Below are 16,926 nucleotides of genomic sequence, written 5' to 3'. Positions count from 1 at the left end.
CGGCGGTGGGGCTTTTGCGGCGTGGCCCGCTGCTGGAGCGTGCGGCCTGGCCGACCTTACGCCTCCGGTATCGTCGGGGCGGTGAACAATGAGCGGGGCTCTGCCGGCGGGCCGCCGTGCTGCCGGGGGGCGGTGCCCAGGGCGCTCCATTATCTGACCGAGCGCATCTCGTGTGGGCCGGGCAGCGAGCACGGCCTGCCCGCGCTGGGAACGGTTGTGTGACCCGCGAGGTAAGCAGCAAGCAGCTGGGAAGGCACAAAGAGGTCACAGACAATGAACTTTCTCGTCCCTCCATAAGGCCTGGGCTCTAGGAGATGCGGCAGGACGTTGCTTTTTCAGCAGGCCTCTTGGGTTTCAGCTAAGCTGTGTTGTGTTCTAGAATAGAGAATTTACAGCCCCAAAAAGGATCAGGCTGGAGAGGTTCCAAGGGGGTTTGCAGTCCAGCATCGGCTGTGGAGTCAGAGCAGGGTGCTCAGGGCTTCACCCTCTTATATCCTGAAAACCTGTAACACACATCCTTCAGTGTCACATGTCCACATGTTTTTAACACCTCCAATATAATGACATCAATGAATTGAGATACAGCCGTGTAACAATTAGATGAACACAGTGGAATGGTGATAAAGGAGGTGTAATGACAAAGGGACTAGTGCAATGGAAAGTGACAAAGGAAAGATGCTCAGTGGTCTCTAAAGATCCAGACTTGCAGGGAAAAACTCCACAGGGGAGGGATCTCCAACCAGAGATCCTTCCCCCAGTGGCAGTCAGCCCTTAAATGGTCTAAGAGAGGCACAGCCAGGCTCCACCCTTCCAGTCACCCAGCTGAATTGCCTTCACCTGTGCTCCCAGGGCTGACCTGGTCCTTTCTCCAGGTGCTCAATCAGTAGCTCAGGCCATGACTCAACAGTTTCCATACAATCTGTAAATATGGGAAATATTTAACCTTACACAGGCAATAACAACTGTTTTGAGTAAGAAAGTATGCAGTAATATAGAACAAAAGTATAGCTTTTTTTGCTCTCATAGAAATAGTTACCCTATAGAAAATAGGTACTCCAAGTGGAATTCTAAAACTAAGCATATGGGTGGTGAAGGCTCAATGTTTCAAACAGAAAAAAAATGTTTAGCATAATTGTATATGTGAGCTTTCAAATTATTTTATTTTCTGATTGTTTGCACTTGAAATGCATTTTTATGAACTGAGAAACACCTCAGCTGTGTGTGTTCTTACAGCTGCTTGTTTCTTTCCAGGCTTTAGATTTGGTGTAAACAACATTACAGGAGGAAAATGACACACTGGTTTCATCGCAACCCTTTGAAGGCTACAGCTCCTGTTCAGTTCAATTATTATGGGGTAGCTACCACTCCAGCTTCATCTAAGATTTGCAAGTAAGCGTGCTTGTAATCAACTTCAGCCTTTCTCTGTTTGGAGGATGTCTATAAAAGTAACGGTTATTCTCCTAACTTCATTTTGAAGATAACTAGAAGTAGTGTGTAGGCTGAGAGACAACAAAACACTGATAGCACTGAACAAAGAAGGAATTATCCAGTTTTCAAGTTTCTTACTGTATAGCAAGGCCTATTGTAATAATATAGAGGCAAAAGACTAAACATTTCTTTGTCTTTCTGGTGACTGGGCATTCTTCTGCAAAAGATTACTCTGTAACTGAATAAGACATGAATGTTCTATTGTAGTCAGGAATATAAGGAAAAGAAATCACACTTTATTTTGCAGATTTATTCTTATCTCTTCATATGCTCACCCCATTCTTATGGTGATGAATGCTCCTACTTGTTACTGTTCTTTCTTCCACTTGCACCTAACCTCTCGGTAGATAAAGGAATATTCGTTTTAGTCTGTGATAAAACTTATAGATAGCATTGAATAACAGCAAATAAATTAATGACTATCTGTCCATAATGGATTGTGCTTTTAACAAAGAAAATCAACCTTACATATCCAGAGGTGAAAGGAAGATTTTTTTATATTTATTGGCATCTTCCTTTCAGAGTACCTTTCCTTGTGTTAAGGTAGCTGACTTGAATGCTTATTTTAACTTCCCTAGCCAAAAGGATGGTGGTAACACAGGATGGTTCAACAGCATGTTCTTTGGTAGAGCTTCTTAGTTTTCTTCTTTTTTCCCTTCCCCATCCAGTGATTTGAGGTTATCTCGAACACGACTGCTGGAGCTGTTTACAGACTTGAGTTGTAATCCAGAGATGATGAAGAATGCAACTGACTTGTACTTTTCGCTCTTGCAAGGTAGGAACATGCAGAACTGCTAATAAATCAAGTATGTAGTCTGAGTTTTAATAATGCTTCTCTGAACACGTGTTGAACTAATCTTATGTGAAACTCTGCACTTCTCAGGAAGGAGAATATTTTTGTGGGTTCTGTGCTTGATGCCAGTCACAGACACTTGCTACACCCTCTGTGCAAGTTTCAGTGTCCTTTTTCACCCTCAGTAGAAAGCATTGGTTGGCTTATCCTCTTGCTTTTATCCTCATTCTTCTTCCCATCAGAGGAGAAAGTGTCATTTCTTACACTGTGAATTGCTCTTGAAGTATAAATTGAATCTATGATTTAGTTAATAAGAGTCACTCTTCAGTGTAAACTCCTTTATCTAATACTAGGTAATAGAACTTGTTGCAAATATACTTCTGCTCTTTATCTTAGGTATGTCCCTAGGTTCTTATTTTCAGTAGTTGCTATATTCCCTTGAAACCCTCTTTCTACCAATGCTTTGATAACTCTCTCAGCAATGTTTTTTGAAAACTCTCAAACAAGTTACTTAGGATCAAATTTACAGGCATCAGATGATTGATGAAAACTCAGTTATCCTTCAGTCTGTGGAAAGGAAAGCAGCTCAAGTTGGCATAGTTTCCTCTGTCTCTCTAGTGGTGTAAGTTAATGAAATATTATAGATAAAAGCAAGATAACAGACAAAGTTACTGCATATAAGATTCAGAGTTTCTTCAGGAGAACATGCTTTGTCACTAAAATTTCTTGTACATAATGTATAAGAAATGGATATACAGATAGTATATCCAGGAGCTTGGCTGATATAATTATTATATTGGAATAGGAAAAGAAAGACACTCACCTTATCCTGGGCTCACAAAATAGACTCCTGTGGAGTAGATCTCCAGAGAGATCCTTCCCCGCTGGCAGTCAGCTCTTAAATGGGTCCAGGAGAGGTGCAGCCAGGCTCCACCCCTTCCTGCAGCACAGGTGAATTGCCTTCACCTGTGCTCCCGTGGCTGACTCATTGCTCACCTCAGGTGGTCAATCAGAGGTTCAGGCTGTGATTCAGCAGCCCCATACAACATAAAAAAAGTATTTTCTTTCCCTGTAAATCTGTGACAGAACCTAGAATTAATTATAACCCAAATAGCTGCTGTTGCAATTCTTGAGTTCTTAAAATCTGTAAGACTGACCAGACCCAAATCAGTCTGTCTCCTTCTGGGATTTCCTGCTAGGATCTGAACATCTATCATGAGCTCTGTAACTGTTGAGTCGTGGCCTGAACCACTGATTGGGCACCAGGGAAAGGATCCGGTCAGCCCTGGGAGCACAGGTGAAGGCAATTCAGCTGTGTGACTGGAAGGGGTAAAGCCGGGCTGCGCCTCTCTTAGACCCCCCTTTAAGGGCTGACTGCCACTGGAGAAGGATCTCTGGTTGGAGATGCCTCTGTAGTTAAACTTTCTCCTATGAACCTGGAACCTTTTGATACGGGTGAGCAACCTTCTTCCCTTCCTTTATAGCATCTCTCTCTTGTGTCAGTCCTTTTGTCATCACACCTTTGTCGTAATGCCTTTCCTGTTGTATTGAACTGTCTAATTGCTACAAGGTCTATCTCACTGATGCCTGCTTTCTGGGTGGTTGGATGTATAGAAGCAATTTCTTGTAGCCCGGGAGGTAGGCTAGCTGGTGATTGTGTAAATCCATGCTTGTAAGTCTTTTTCTCTCTACTTGTTGACCAGACAGCTTTTCCTGGACTTTACTTATCATTGTTACAGTAGCAGGGAGCAGCAGTAAGCATCCTGTGCTCAGCTCAGTCAAACTCCTAGCTAGTCATGGTACATGCAAGGTTATTCTTGAGCTATGAAGACTTGCTGGGTTGAAGACCTGCAACCTCACCTAATGAAAGATGCCCTTGCCCACAGTATAGATGATATTTTAAAGATCTCCAACCCAAACCATTCCCTGATTCTGTAAGCTGGTAACCTGGTGTGCAAAGATTTTCTTCTGGTAACCAGTTTTTATTTTTCAAGTCTTATTCTCAAGATACTGAAGAATAGAAGTCTCAGGAGGTAATATGCGTTTTGAGCAGTACAGCAATAAACACTCCTTTATCTATATTCTCACCAATTCTTGTTCCTTCATTACTTCTTTCTGTTCTTTATTTTGAAATTGGCTGTCAGTGCTGTTTTGTTTAAATTATTTTATTTTATTGTATAGGTTTTATCCTTTCACTGGATGACTCTTCCCAAGAATGCAAACTGCGATATATTCAGAATTTCAAGTGGACAGACACATTACAGGGACATGTTCCATGGTATGTGTGCTTTTATGATTGTGTGGTATACAGTTATTTTCTTTTGGTCTATTACGTGTGTGTACGTATCACAGCACAGATGAATTAAAATTTGAACATGTAACAGAACTTTGGACACGAGGTAGTTTCCAACAACTTGTTGCTTTGCATTTTTTCTAATTGCCATACTGTAATAGATGTTCTGAAGCATCTGTTGGCTTTATGTGGAGGCATGGTAGTGCTTGTTAATGATAAAATACCCCACTGTTTTTTAGTTTGTAAACAAAGTATATCTGCAGTTGGCTAGCGCAGTGCAAAAAACAATCCAAGTATGAAAGCACAGTTTACTGCATTTAAAACTTTTTCATTTGGCACCACTGTCTTCTAAATGTTTTATTGATGTCCAGATGATGATCAAGGTCTGACTTTTTTTCTTTTCCTCTGAAAGTCCTAGTATATATACTTCTAGTGCAAACAAAAAAGCAGCTGTTTTAAGTAGGAATGTAGATCTGGAGAGAATCTTCTGGATTACTCAATCGTCTCTTGATATCATAGGAAATCATGTTGTGTAATTATGCTTACAAATCTGTCATGCTTTATTTAGAAGTTGTGCTTCACTTCCTCAAAGCTTCTATTACCCTTGGAAGACAGTCTGCTGGTCAGAATTTTGTCATGGATGTAGACATTTGTTCTGATGCTAGTATTATTCTCCCCACCCTCACACCTTTCTTTTCAATGATCAGTACCTAAACTGCATTGAATTTAGGATTGCAAGTTGCAGTCTTTTCAAAGGCCACGTTGAGGGTGGTGAGACACTGGCTCAGGTTGCCCAGAGAGGTTTTGAATGCTTCCTCCCTGGAGGCATTTAAGGCCAGGTTGGATGGGGCTGTGAGCAACCTGGTCTAGAGGGAGGTGTCCCTGCCTATAGCAGGGGGTTGGAACTACATGCTCTTAAAGGTCCCAAACCATTCTGTGATTCTATGATTCTGCATTTTTAGCTTTGGAAACTTCCTGCTAGTTGTGCATGCCAGTTGACTGCAGTTATATAAATACTTGCAATAACATTCACTGGAAAGAGATGTAATGGATTCTGACTTATTAACTTAGCAGCTACAACTTTTAAAAGTAGACATTCCAGAGCAAGGCTTTCCACAAAATGTGCAATTAAAAAAAGGAGGAAAAAAAAAAAAGAAAAAATGTCAGCCACACCCAAAACTAAACAAATCTCAAGTTACTGTTTTAAAATAAAAGTTCCCCAGTGGTATGGGTAGGCATCTGAACATGGGAAGTTAAAATTATGAACTCTTAAAGGGAATAAGTAAAAACTGAAGTGTCTTCTAGGCAGTCCAGCAAGTAGAAATGTCTGAATTGGGAATTGTTGGCTTGTGGAGAGGAATGCCCACCTCTGCTGAAAACTATCAGCAGAGAGAGTTTGTCAGAACAAAATGGGAAACATTGAATTGTTTGAGCGGGTTGTTCTCTCATATTTTTCTCTCTTTAGTGCCCAGCAGGATGCAGTATTTGAGCTGGTTTCCATGGGTTTTAATGTAGCTCTGTGGTACACAAAATATGCATCAAGACTCGCTGGTAAAGAAGAGTAAGTGTTTTTCTTTTCTTAGTTATTGTATTGCAGCAATATTCCAGCAAAAATCAGTAGGTTCAGAATTTTGACTGCTATAGTTCATGTGCAGTGGAGATGGGAGGAGTCCAAGGAGATAGTTAATCTTCATTCGTGTGCCTTTAACATCAAAATGCTCTTCAGTCACTTCTTTTGATGGACAAATAGCATTGATATCATTAGGCTATGGCATAGAGAAAGTGTCAACTTTGTGTAAACCCCTCATCCTTCCTGCTCTAGATACCTAACTACAAAGTTCAGATTCTTAAAATCACTGTTCTGCTGACTCTCAGTCCCACAGATTTTTAACACTTTGTCTTTCAACACTAAGGCTCCCTTCTACTTTAAAGCCATATGTTTCTTTTTCTTTCTGTTCCTTTTTCAAGTGAGTTATATTTGATTTTTTTTTTAAATGTCTGAACACTATACGAAGCTTTCTGATATGAGAGTAATGCAGCGCTGGGGAAAGTTACTTAGTTACAAGTTACAGGGGACTCTCCATTTAAGTTTCAAGATTCAACTAGACAAAGCCCTAGCTGGCCTGATCAGCTGTTGGCTGTAATCCTGTTCCAAAGCTGGAGGTGACACTAAATGACACTTAGGTCTTTCCCAACTAAAATGTCAATGATTCATTCTATATTTTGTCCTTTCTTAGTATAACAGAAGATGAAGCAAAAGATGTTCACAGAAGCCTGAAGATAGCAGCTGGGATTTTTAAGCATTTGAAGGTAGAAAAACTGTCTTTGCCAGTTCTTTGAGTACTTTTTGTCTTAGAAAAACTTTTGCTTTTCTGATGAGGTTACAGAGTAAGTAAATATCTCAGACTGCCTGGATTATTCATGGAAGAGAAGTGTGTTAATGTATTTTGCTGTCGCTCAATCCCTTTTTCCCAGTGGAAGAGTAGTCAGTCTGTCTACCTTCTAGTGCCTACAACAGTGCAGCCAGCTGGTTAGGGCCTTCACTGAGTGTTCTATCATTTTAAGAATAAAGGATGTGCTTTGCATTGACAACAGTGATATTGAGCCTAAACTGAATTAGAGGCTTGCTTTCTACTTAGGAATGTCATATTCCAAAATTGATTACACCTGTAGAAAAAGGAAGAGATTTGGAACCTCGACTTATAGATTCTTACATCATCCAGTGCCAAGCTGAAGCTCAAGAAGGTATCTTCAAATATACTTTTTTACTGGGGTGAGAAGTGACAGCTTTTGTCTGTGGGTATCTGTGATGTTGTGCAGTCTGTTTTGCAGCAATGCTGGTTTTTTTTCCTTCTACTGAAGTTCTTTGTCTTAGTAAGAAGGGTTGCTTTTAATGAAGCATAAATTTCAAATATAGAGGAAATGTCCCAAATCAGTCTGATACTACAGATTTAATTGGGAAGAACTTATGTGCAACATTCTTTTCCTTTTTTTTTTTTTTTTCCCTTCATCTTTTATGCAGTCTCCTCTGTGCTTGCCTGACATAAATTCCCTGTCCTTTTTCTTTAAAATATTTGCAGTTCACTGCTTAGGTTTTAGACTAACAGTTTTTCCAGCTTTCCCATTAGCTTGCTGTTGATCTGTTCAAGAAACAGACCATCTTCATCCTGCAGCTTGAACATAATATTTGTTTTCTGCTCATATAGGAGTTTTAAAGTGCTCAATGCCTCCACTAACTTGGAGTGATGTTTTCAATTAGGCTTTATACCATAGTGTGGGATTCTTTTTCAGTGACAATTGCTCGGGCTATTGAGCTGAAACACAATCCAGGTCTAATAGCTGCCCTTGCTTATGAGACGGCTAACTTCTACCAAAAAGCTGGTAAGTGTCTTGTTTTGTATCCTTAGTGATTTGGTGTATGTGTTATTGCCAGCAGACATGCTTCAACTGCTAGTTAATAGCAAAATTAATGCTATTTCTCTTCGTGTATTTAGTTTTCTATTTAGTGCATTTATGGCTTCAGGTAGCGCTGTAACAAACGCGTTCTGTTAAGAGCTTTTCTTTTGGGGATAATGGATAATCTTGTTCTGTAGTTAGTGGTGGGGAAGTGAACTGTGTTGAGCTGTCTTTGGGCAGTGAAGCATGATGCAGGCTGTCAACCCTGTAGTGGATTAATTGTATACATCTGCACAGAGGAGCAAGCTGATCTGTGGCCTTGTGAGGACGAGTTGCAAAAGTGCAAACGTTTGTGAGTCGATATGCGAAGGAGAATGCTGTAATGTATGTAGGTACCTGTAGTCACTTTGTGAAATTGACCTAAGGAGCCAATTTTGAAGTGCTGCATAAAGATTCTTAGTAAAATTAACTTTCCAAGCTCAGTGGACAGCTTTTTCAGGGATTCTAGGAATAACTGCATGATAGCTCAGTAAACTGCATGCTTCTGTTTTTCTGGTAGCTCCTCTGTGTTTCTGCAGGAATAATTTGTCATTGATTTCCAGCCACTCTGTAGTTAAGGTCTGTTGCTAAGCTTATGAATTCTGACCTTTGAGTGGAGCTAGGGGGTATTTCCTTTTTGAAAATGTTTTAAACTGTAACTTTACATGCATATTTTCAGATCAAACATTATCCAGTTTGGATCCAACCTATGCAGGTAAATGGAGGAAGTACTTAAACTTGAAGTCCTGTTTCTATATGGCTTACGTAAGTACTTCATTGATGTAATTCACTGTTTTCAAAGTTGTCTGTGGGCTGGATTGAGAGTGGGATTTGCATATTGCCTTGACTTTATTTCCATGCTGTGAAGAAACACTGTGTAGTGTTGGTCGCATTTAAAGTGTTTCTGCTGAGCCAGGTGAAATTTCCTCACTGTGGAGTTTATTGTGACCTTTGAAGCAGATCAGATTGAGTGTAGTATTAGTTTTCCATTATATGTATCAAAATATGATTCTAGGCATAATTCAGAGCTGCTCATCTTTTCTGAAAGTTCTGAAGGAAACTGCATCAAATGTGGAGTGCCATTCCAAGTACTGTCCTTTTCAACACGACTGATCTGTTAGTATAGTAGCAGCCAGATCATCAGCTGCTCAGTGTGCTGGTTACTTCCTGTAGCCTGTCACAGCACATGATGTAGTAGAGTTGGAATCAAAAGTTTTGAGAGTCTTTGTAAACTTACTGGAGTTCCTTCTCACCCTTAGATGGGGTTTAATGCTGCACGCTGATACAGTGAAACAGACTTGAACTAGACTGTACACTGCTACTTGTGGTTTGAAAGCCTCCGTGAAGCTCCAGGCTGCTCATGGCTAGACTTGAGACATCTTGCTTTAGACCCAGCTCAAGAGTTTGCATTGAATTGTGTTGGTCAAAGTAAATGTACTTAGTCATCAGTGAGTGCTGCTTTGCCTTACATTCCCAAATTGTCAGCTGTCTGCAGGGAATGGCAGCTTCAAAGACAGCCAACTTGATGTAAGGAAGGACAGAAGTGAATTGATGTGGGAAGTGCCTGGTGACACTGATAACAATTTTGTCCTCTCTCATTAGGCTTACTGTTACCATGGTCAAACTTTACTGGCCAGTGATAAGTGTGGGGAAGCAATTAGATCTCTTCAAGAATCAGAAAAATGTAAGTGTGACTGAGACTGGATTATAGGATCTGATGGCATGCCCCCTTCATTTTTCTGTGTTGTGGGGTATTTTGTTTCTTATAAACTTAAGCTTTTATCTTTTGCCTGGTTAAAATCCAGCATACAAATCCAGTGATACTGTTTGTACTGCATCGTGTAGAGCAGGTGGCTTTTTCTTTTGTATCCCAGTGGCCTGCACTGCTTATCTTTACCACAACGTGCAAAGATGCTCAAGTAATCCAATTAAAAACTTTTTTAAATAGTCGAAAAAAGTAAAGTAAGAACAAGTAAAATTGGATTATTTGTGGTAAAACAGATACTGAGTTTTTTCATTGTGCCTGCTGTTCAGAGAAGAGTGCTTCTTTTCCAACTCCATATTAATTATTGTTTATTTTTTGAATGTCTGCTCTGCATGGATACCTTCCTATCTATTCTTGTTCTCTACAGTGTTGCACAGTTTTCAAGCTTACTGTTGCATTTTGCCCCAAAAGTAAGAATGTTTCCCTGCTTCTCTCCACTCAAAAAACTTTTTTTTTTTTCTTTTCTGTTCTTAGTCATTTTTTGGATGCAGTAAATCTTGGCTGGAAGTGCTGCCTTTTAGTTTATTTTTGTTTCTGAGAAGCAAGAAGACTGAATGGAGTCTGATGTCTCTTAAAACTCAAGCAGTGTAGATCAGAACAGTCATTTAAGACACTCGTGTAACTGATTTTTATTACATTTCTTTCCTGCACAGTTTTTGCTAAGGCTGAGGCATTGTGCAAAGAATATGGAGAAACCAAAGGGCCTGGGACTACTGCCAAGCCTTCTGGACATCTCTTCTTTAGAAAATTAGGAACTTTGATTAAGAACACGCTTGAAAAATGCCAGAGAGAGAATGGATTCATGTAAGTAATTTGGGATTGGTGCAATACTCTGTATGGCCTGTTAATATCTTATCTGCTGTCTTGTTGCTGATATTCTTCAGGATACAATAGTAAATGTTATTTTCCAATTCTTATACTGTGATGGAGCATAAGATGTAGTTTGCAGAATTGCAGTTTTCTTTTTTTTCTTTTTTTTTTTTTTCCCCTCTTGCCAGACTTGTATGGGTCTGTGCTACCACTCTGGCTGTGTAGGCTGGACTGACATACTGGCAAGGTTAAGCTTGCTTTCTTCCTTTGTTCCACAGCCACTTTGTTCCTTTTCCTTCTGCACAGGAGAAAGTCCTGCAGCTGTTGCTGTGTTGCTTTAGTGCCCTCTTCTCTGGTGATGGGATCTAGTAGACAGAAGAGAACAGAGGGAAAATTGACGAGACTGGTGGCTGATTCTGATTTGCTAGTGGGAAGATAGAACAGTCCTGCCTTCCATGAGGAAGATATCGGGAGCTATTATTAGGAGCCTTCCATGAGGAAGATATTAAGATATTAGGAGCTTTCGAAGTCTAATTAATACTATCAATAAAACTCTGTCAGCTCATGCTCCTTTCAAGAAGGAGTTTGGTAATGGCTTAAAATAGTAAGATTAGTTTGGCTTTAGAATTATCTTGATGACTTCTTTCTCCTTTTCTCTTCTCTTATAAATATAGTATCTACAGTTGGCTCATTCCTCTTTTTACAGTACTTGAACACCGGTGTGGTAGGGGAATTGACTAAACAAAAAGGATTGTCAAGTGTGTCAAACTGCAAATAGGAAAGGAAACTAGATACTCAGGAGCTGTTGAGGGTGATATACCTGCCACAGAGCCCTGCCACAGCACAGGAGCTAAGGTAGCACGTAACAGTAATAGTTGGTTTTCAGCTATTGTTAGTTTGCCTAGGGTAGTTTTATACCTTCATTCAGGCTTTGCATTGTATCAAGTCTTTGTGAGTGTTGCAGTGTTGCTGCTAATATGCAGTGTAGCACACTAAGGTTGGTCTTGCAGTAGTGGAGAAAAAGAGCTGCCTTCATTTTTCTTCGGAAATATTTTCAGATTTTTTTTTTCAACATCTTTCTGGTCAAAAGGTGCTCTTCTCACTGAAGTGCTGGGAATGATGGGTGCGAAGCAGGAAAGAACCCACCTGGCTCTTTGGGGATGAACAATACTAAGAAGGAACTGCTTTTGTTGCAAATCTTGCTGACAGTGCACGCTGGATGATGCCTTCATGAAACAAAATGAGTGTAGTGCTGTGAAAAAACCTGAATTGTTTTTCTTTAGTACTGCAAATGAAACTTTCAGAGAGAATGTGTTGTTTCCAATACGTTGCTGTATTCTATTACAGCTATTTTCAGAAGGTGCCTGCAGAGGCTCCCCAGCTGGAACTGAAAGCAAACTATGGCTTAGTAGAGCCTGTTCCTTTTGAATTTCCTGCCTTGAATGCACACTGGACTCCTGAAACACTTGCTGCATTTGATCTTACCAAGAGACCAAAGGATGACACTGTAAGAATCTTATATATTTTTTTCTATTAGCTTTATTCTGTCTATAGTAAATTACTATTTTAGTCTTGTATAATGTTTCCCACCTCAGTAGGAAAAGACTTAGATGCATGGCTACCACCTGAGCTCGTGAGCTTCCCCTGTGCAAGGAGACGAGTTGGTTAACCCCTCTGCCACACTAGCAGCTACTGGAGAATGGGGTTATGTTTTTCTAAGTCCTGAATGAAAAGAAATTCTCCAATGTATGTAAGGTGCTGAGATGATATGGCAGAGAATGTTATAGAGCGATCCTTTTAAGAAAATGATTCATTGAAAGATGCTGAAATAGTCAGTATTTGGTTTTCTTCCCTTGTCTTTGCTCAAAGTCTTAAGCCTTAAAAAGAGGGAGAGCTGTTAGATGAGGGTGTGTAAGTTAGCACTGCTTGAATGCTGTGGAGACCCAGCGGTTTGTACTTGTGGTATTTTTCTTTTTCTTGTTTGCAGGCTAAACCAAAACCAGATGAAGAAGTAAAGCCTCTGAAGGAACCAGATATAAAGCCTCAAAAAGACAGTGGATGCCAGATTTCTTAAGTGCCATAGGTGCTTTGAATTCACTTTAAGACTGTATTAATTGGACTCTGGAGCTTTTATTCCTGATCTCCCTTTTTCTGGATCTTCTTTTTTTTAATTTAGAAGACTAAATGGTTTACTTTTGTTAGTATCCATCTATCTTGCTTAAGAATGTGACGCATTTCTAGCAGTTTATTTATATCTGACTTATTTTTTTGTTTTAGTGGGGTATCATAGAATGAATGGGCTTAAATGTTCCTCTTGTGCCTCTAGAGAGTTTCTTTTTGTGGGTTTCTATCCACAAGCAGCAAAGGAAATATCACAATTGTAATGCTTGAGGATTTTCCATTAAAATATATGCTATATAATGTCACATTCTGCAAACAAAAGTTTGCATGAGCAGTTACATTTATTCAGGTTTTTCATACAGGCTTAGCATCTTGCCATGTTACAATTTACTTAATTGCAGTGAGTGAAGAAAATATAGGTTTGTATTTAACACTCCAGTGGTATTTCACAAGACTTGGAAAACCTTAAGTTTTGCATAATTGGAGCACAATGTATATTCTTCTGAAACTGAGCCTCTGTTCTTTCCTCTCTAGATTAAGGTTCTTGTATAAGAATTTGTGATGAGACACTTTAGCTTGTATGTCCTTAAATTAAAATCCTTTACTATCACATTGTATGTGAAAGTAATGCAGCAAGTAATAAGTAAATACTTGAAAGTGATGCATTGCAACATCATACATTCGTAACTTTTGAATTTTTAAAGTGCTGGTAACTTTGAAAGCTGCAGATATTTGAAATCTCCTGACACTAGAAAAGCTCAGTTTGAATATATGGAGCTGTAATGCATAAGGCAGTAGAATGGTAACTAAGGTGCTGTGTTTCCATTCAGGTAATGTCTAAAAGAAGCTGTTAAGATAACAGGTGAGATTAGGTGAATTGCTGAAAGAACAGCTGGGAAACCAAGCTCTAGATTTCCTTTATGCTATGTGAAAACAGTGCTGTATCTCAATTTTTGCAGTAGTGCACTGAAGTCAGCTCCTTTTGAAGAGATTTTGCAGAAAGCCAAGCTCAGTCAAGACTGAGAAAGTATTTTGCAGAACTTGCTTTTTCTGTATCTGCCTACTGTGGAAAATGTGATAGCATTCTTTAGTACTGAGCACTCAACACCACCCATGTCAACAAAACTTTCCAATTTGTTGTAAGAGGAAAAAAAACACAGTGCATGTATTGAAGTGAGAGCCTTGCAGTCTCTAGCTACTAGTTACTGCATTTCACTCTACCTGAGAAGGAAACTGAATTTGAGAATGTTCCTGTTTCAGGAAAACATGATGGCATGTGCACTTAACATGACGTGTGCTGTAAAAATGTTCTTTGCATTGTACTGTCTGGATTGGTTCTCTTTCCACTGTGGTGTAATTCAGTTTTGTTTTTTTTTTTGTTTTTTTTTTTTTTAATTTTCAACATTCCATTGGACCAGTGTAGCTTAGTTTGCAGGGCTGGAGCATAGCTCCTTGAAAGCCTGTGGAACTAAAACCTTGTGATGAGGTTAATATGAGCCCCAAGACTCTTCCCATGGTAATGGACCCGACTGTAGAATTCATTGCTGTAAAAGGCAGAGAGGGTCTAATACTGTTATTGTGGTGAATCAAATGCAGAACTTGCACCTTCCATTGATAGATTTTTCTTTCAGCCAGGTCTGTACACAAAAATAAGCATAAAATCAACTGAGTTGCTTCTTTGAAAGAAGTTTCATTTCTTTAAGGACTTACGTAGGTAGAGGATAATAACCATCAAGAAGAATTTACGTCCAAAATAGGTCTATTTTCTTCTAATGCTGCAGAATTAGTTGGGGTATATTTTATGAAGAGTTATTCAGATCTGTTTGTAACTGATTGGCTGAGTTTTTAGATGTCTTGCATTGTTAAAAAACCAGCTTAAATTTTGCCAAAATGGAGTGTGGAGCTATTTTGCCAAAACAGATTTTTAATCCTTCTACAAAGCTTATTACAGCTGTAGTCATCTGCATTTGCTTAGCCTGCTCCCTTTAAGGATCAAGATGCAGTAAACTCCATTTCAAAATTGTGAATTTTTTTAGTTGCTCATTGTTCTTAAGAAGTCTCTGTGTATCAATATTTATATGTCCCAGCCCAATCAATTTTCTTTTTAGACAGACTGTATTATTCCATTTTTTTTTTTCCTTCTCCCCTCCCTCTCCATCTGCTAAGCTCTGTGGCACAGACTTACCTTTGTCTGCTAATGCACATGTAGATGCCAGGGCTTGTTTCCAGTGAGGCTTTGACCATGGGTGTATTTCAGTGTATGAATATCTTGAACAAATCATGACTAAATCATTCCCAAACAGCTGCTTAGGGAAGATTATTTTAAGGACTTGTAATTCTTAATTCCTTGGACGCTTCCTTCAACCAAGTGGTTTGTTTGAATCAAGCTCGTTGTAAATAGTTCAGAGCATAACCAAGTGGATTGTGTCAGATTATGGCATTACTTAAGTCTAGCTGTGAAATTTCTTATGCCATAGCTGTTTTGGTAAATATGATGTAGTAGCTTAAAAATAGACTAATGGAACAAACTAAGTCATTTAACATGTGTTGCTTTTCAAGACAAACTTTGTTTACTCGTAGTTAAAATCCTATGGTGAACTTCGGATAGTTTTGCCCAAGAATAAGGAACTAGAGACTGCTTAGTGTGCAAAGTATAGAGTGTGGCCAACCGGTGAGCAGTTCTCTTTGGTTTTGTTGGATGGTGGCAAGAATTACTGTAAATCTATAGATTGCACAAGAATACAGGTGAATTGACTGAGAGTTTCAGGAAATTTAGAAACTTAGCAGCTGTGTTCCGTCAATTATGATTTCCTTTTGTAATTTTTAAGAGTGAGGTATTTTGAAAGATGACCTTTTAGTATTCTTTTGCTGCAAGAGCCTGCTTGTGTGGCCTCTCTTTGGTTTAGAAGCTCTGCTGATTAAACCTTCAAATGGTGGTGTAAATAGTCTTTATAAACTTGTGCTCGGTCTGAGATAGGACAAAACTGCAACTGAATAAAATACTGAGTGCTGGGCCCTGTACTTCATCCTTTTAAAATGTATTGATTATCTTTAATCTTCTATAAATCAAACTATTGAGCTATCTGTAAGACTTATATTTAAATACCTCTAATACACTTCTTCCATGTTCCACGTTTCTGGTTGAGAGCAGTTAACCTCCACGCAGTATGTGAGACTCCTAGAACTAAAGGACTGCATTTGGCCCTCGGATGCTGATGCCCAACTCCCTTCAATAGAGAAGTTTTGCCTGTCAGCCTAGGGATAATATTTGATCACCTGATGGTTCAGCATGAATAAGTGGTGTGTCTGTAATGATGGTGCTGGTTCATAGTATAAGCAAGAAAACAGATACCTGTATCTGTATAGGATATAGTCACCTTTGCACTTTAGAATTTCTGATCTTGCAATTTTAGTACAATACCATATGATTGTAAATATTTTTCTTCCTGTCCTTTTAATTTGGTTGCACTGATTTCACTACTGTGCTATTGATATGATGTTTATGAGAAACATTACTAAAATGTATTTTTAATTGTCTATGTGTAAAATAAACTCATGAAGCTTATCTCTGTCTTCAGTGTTCAGGGAATACAAAAGAAGGCAGTAATCCCTCTATGTTCCATGTAAATTCAGAGTAGCTGAAAGTTTCTCTATATTGGCTGAGGGCTGATACATTACACCTTGTCCCTGCACCTACTATCCAACTCCTATCTAGCCTGAGGTTCCAACATTAACTAAATTCCTGTTTGTGTGTGTTACTTATCCCTTAAAAATAAACTAAAAAGCCATATTTAAGGGTCATTGTGTTATCACAGCAGGTGGTGTCAGATACTCCTTTTAGTGGATATTTGTTTCTAGATTTAGAGTGTGCAAAATGTAGGTTTTTCCACAGTAGTGGTTGAATTTACTCAAGTCTTCTTCCACTGACAGTGCTCTGAACAAATGTCACCTGGCAGCTGAGGGGCACCTGGATCAGCTCTTGATGTAGGAAGGCCTACCTCCTTTGATGGTTGGGCCCTTGTGGATTTCAATCTACAGCAAGCAAACCTGTACTGTGATCAAACCTCAGTCGAACCAGTTCTGATGAGACTGAACTAAGCAGCATTATTATGTGAAGATGGTCACCATGCAAGCTTCATGGTTTGTAAATTTGTATATAACCTCAAGTTTCAGAATATTTAAACAATCTGAACGTGTTTTGTTTCACCACTCAAAATGCTA

General features: G+C 39.2%; 1 protein-coding gene across 2 annotated transcripts; it reads left to right on the top strand.

The window, feature by feature from the left end:
- The first annotated feature begins 82 nt into the window (after positions 1-82).
- Positions 83-16,270, top strand: BROX (BRO1 domain and CAAX motif containing). Of its 2 annotated transcripts, XM_003203824.4 has the most exons (13): positions 83-230; positions 1,252-1,389; positions 2,157-2,263; positions 4,463-4,559; positions 6,040-6,135; positions 6,812-6,884; positions 7,214-7,319; positions 7,866-7,955; positions 8,689-8,774; positions 9,612-9,693; positions 10,428-10,578; positions 11,932-12,091; positions 12,572-16,270. In XM_003203824.4, exons 2-13 carry the CDS (start codon positions 1,289-1,291, stop codon positions 12,656-12,658), a joined length of 1,236 nt encoding a protein of 411 aa, XP_003203872.1. In that variant the 5' UTR covers positions 83-230; positions 1,252-1,288; the 3' UTR covers positions 12,659-16,270. The 2 variants fall into 2 exon arrangements, with proteins under 2 accessions (XP_003203872.1, XP_019468199.1); XM_019612654.2 differs by lacking the exons at positions 83-230; positions 1,252-1,389; positions 2,157-2,263 and adding an exon at positions 3,635-3,736.
- Positions 16,271-16,926: the final 656 nt, after the last annotated feature.

This window comes from Meleagris gallopavo, chromosome 2 (genome assembly GCF_000146605.3).
Source record: "Meleagris gallopavo isolate NT-WF06-2002-E0010 breed Aviagen turkey brand Nicholas breeding stock chromosome 2, Turkey_5.1, whole genome shotgun sequence".
NCBI classification, from domain to species: Eukaryota; Metazoa; Chordata; class Aves; order Galliformes; family Phasianidae; genus Meleagris; species Meleagris gallopavo.
This window is presented reverse-complemented; position numbering and strand designations above follow the sequence as displayed.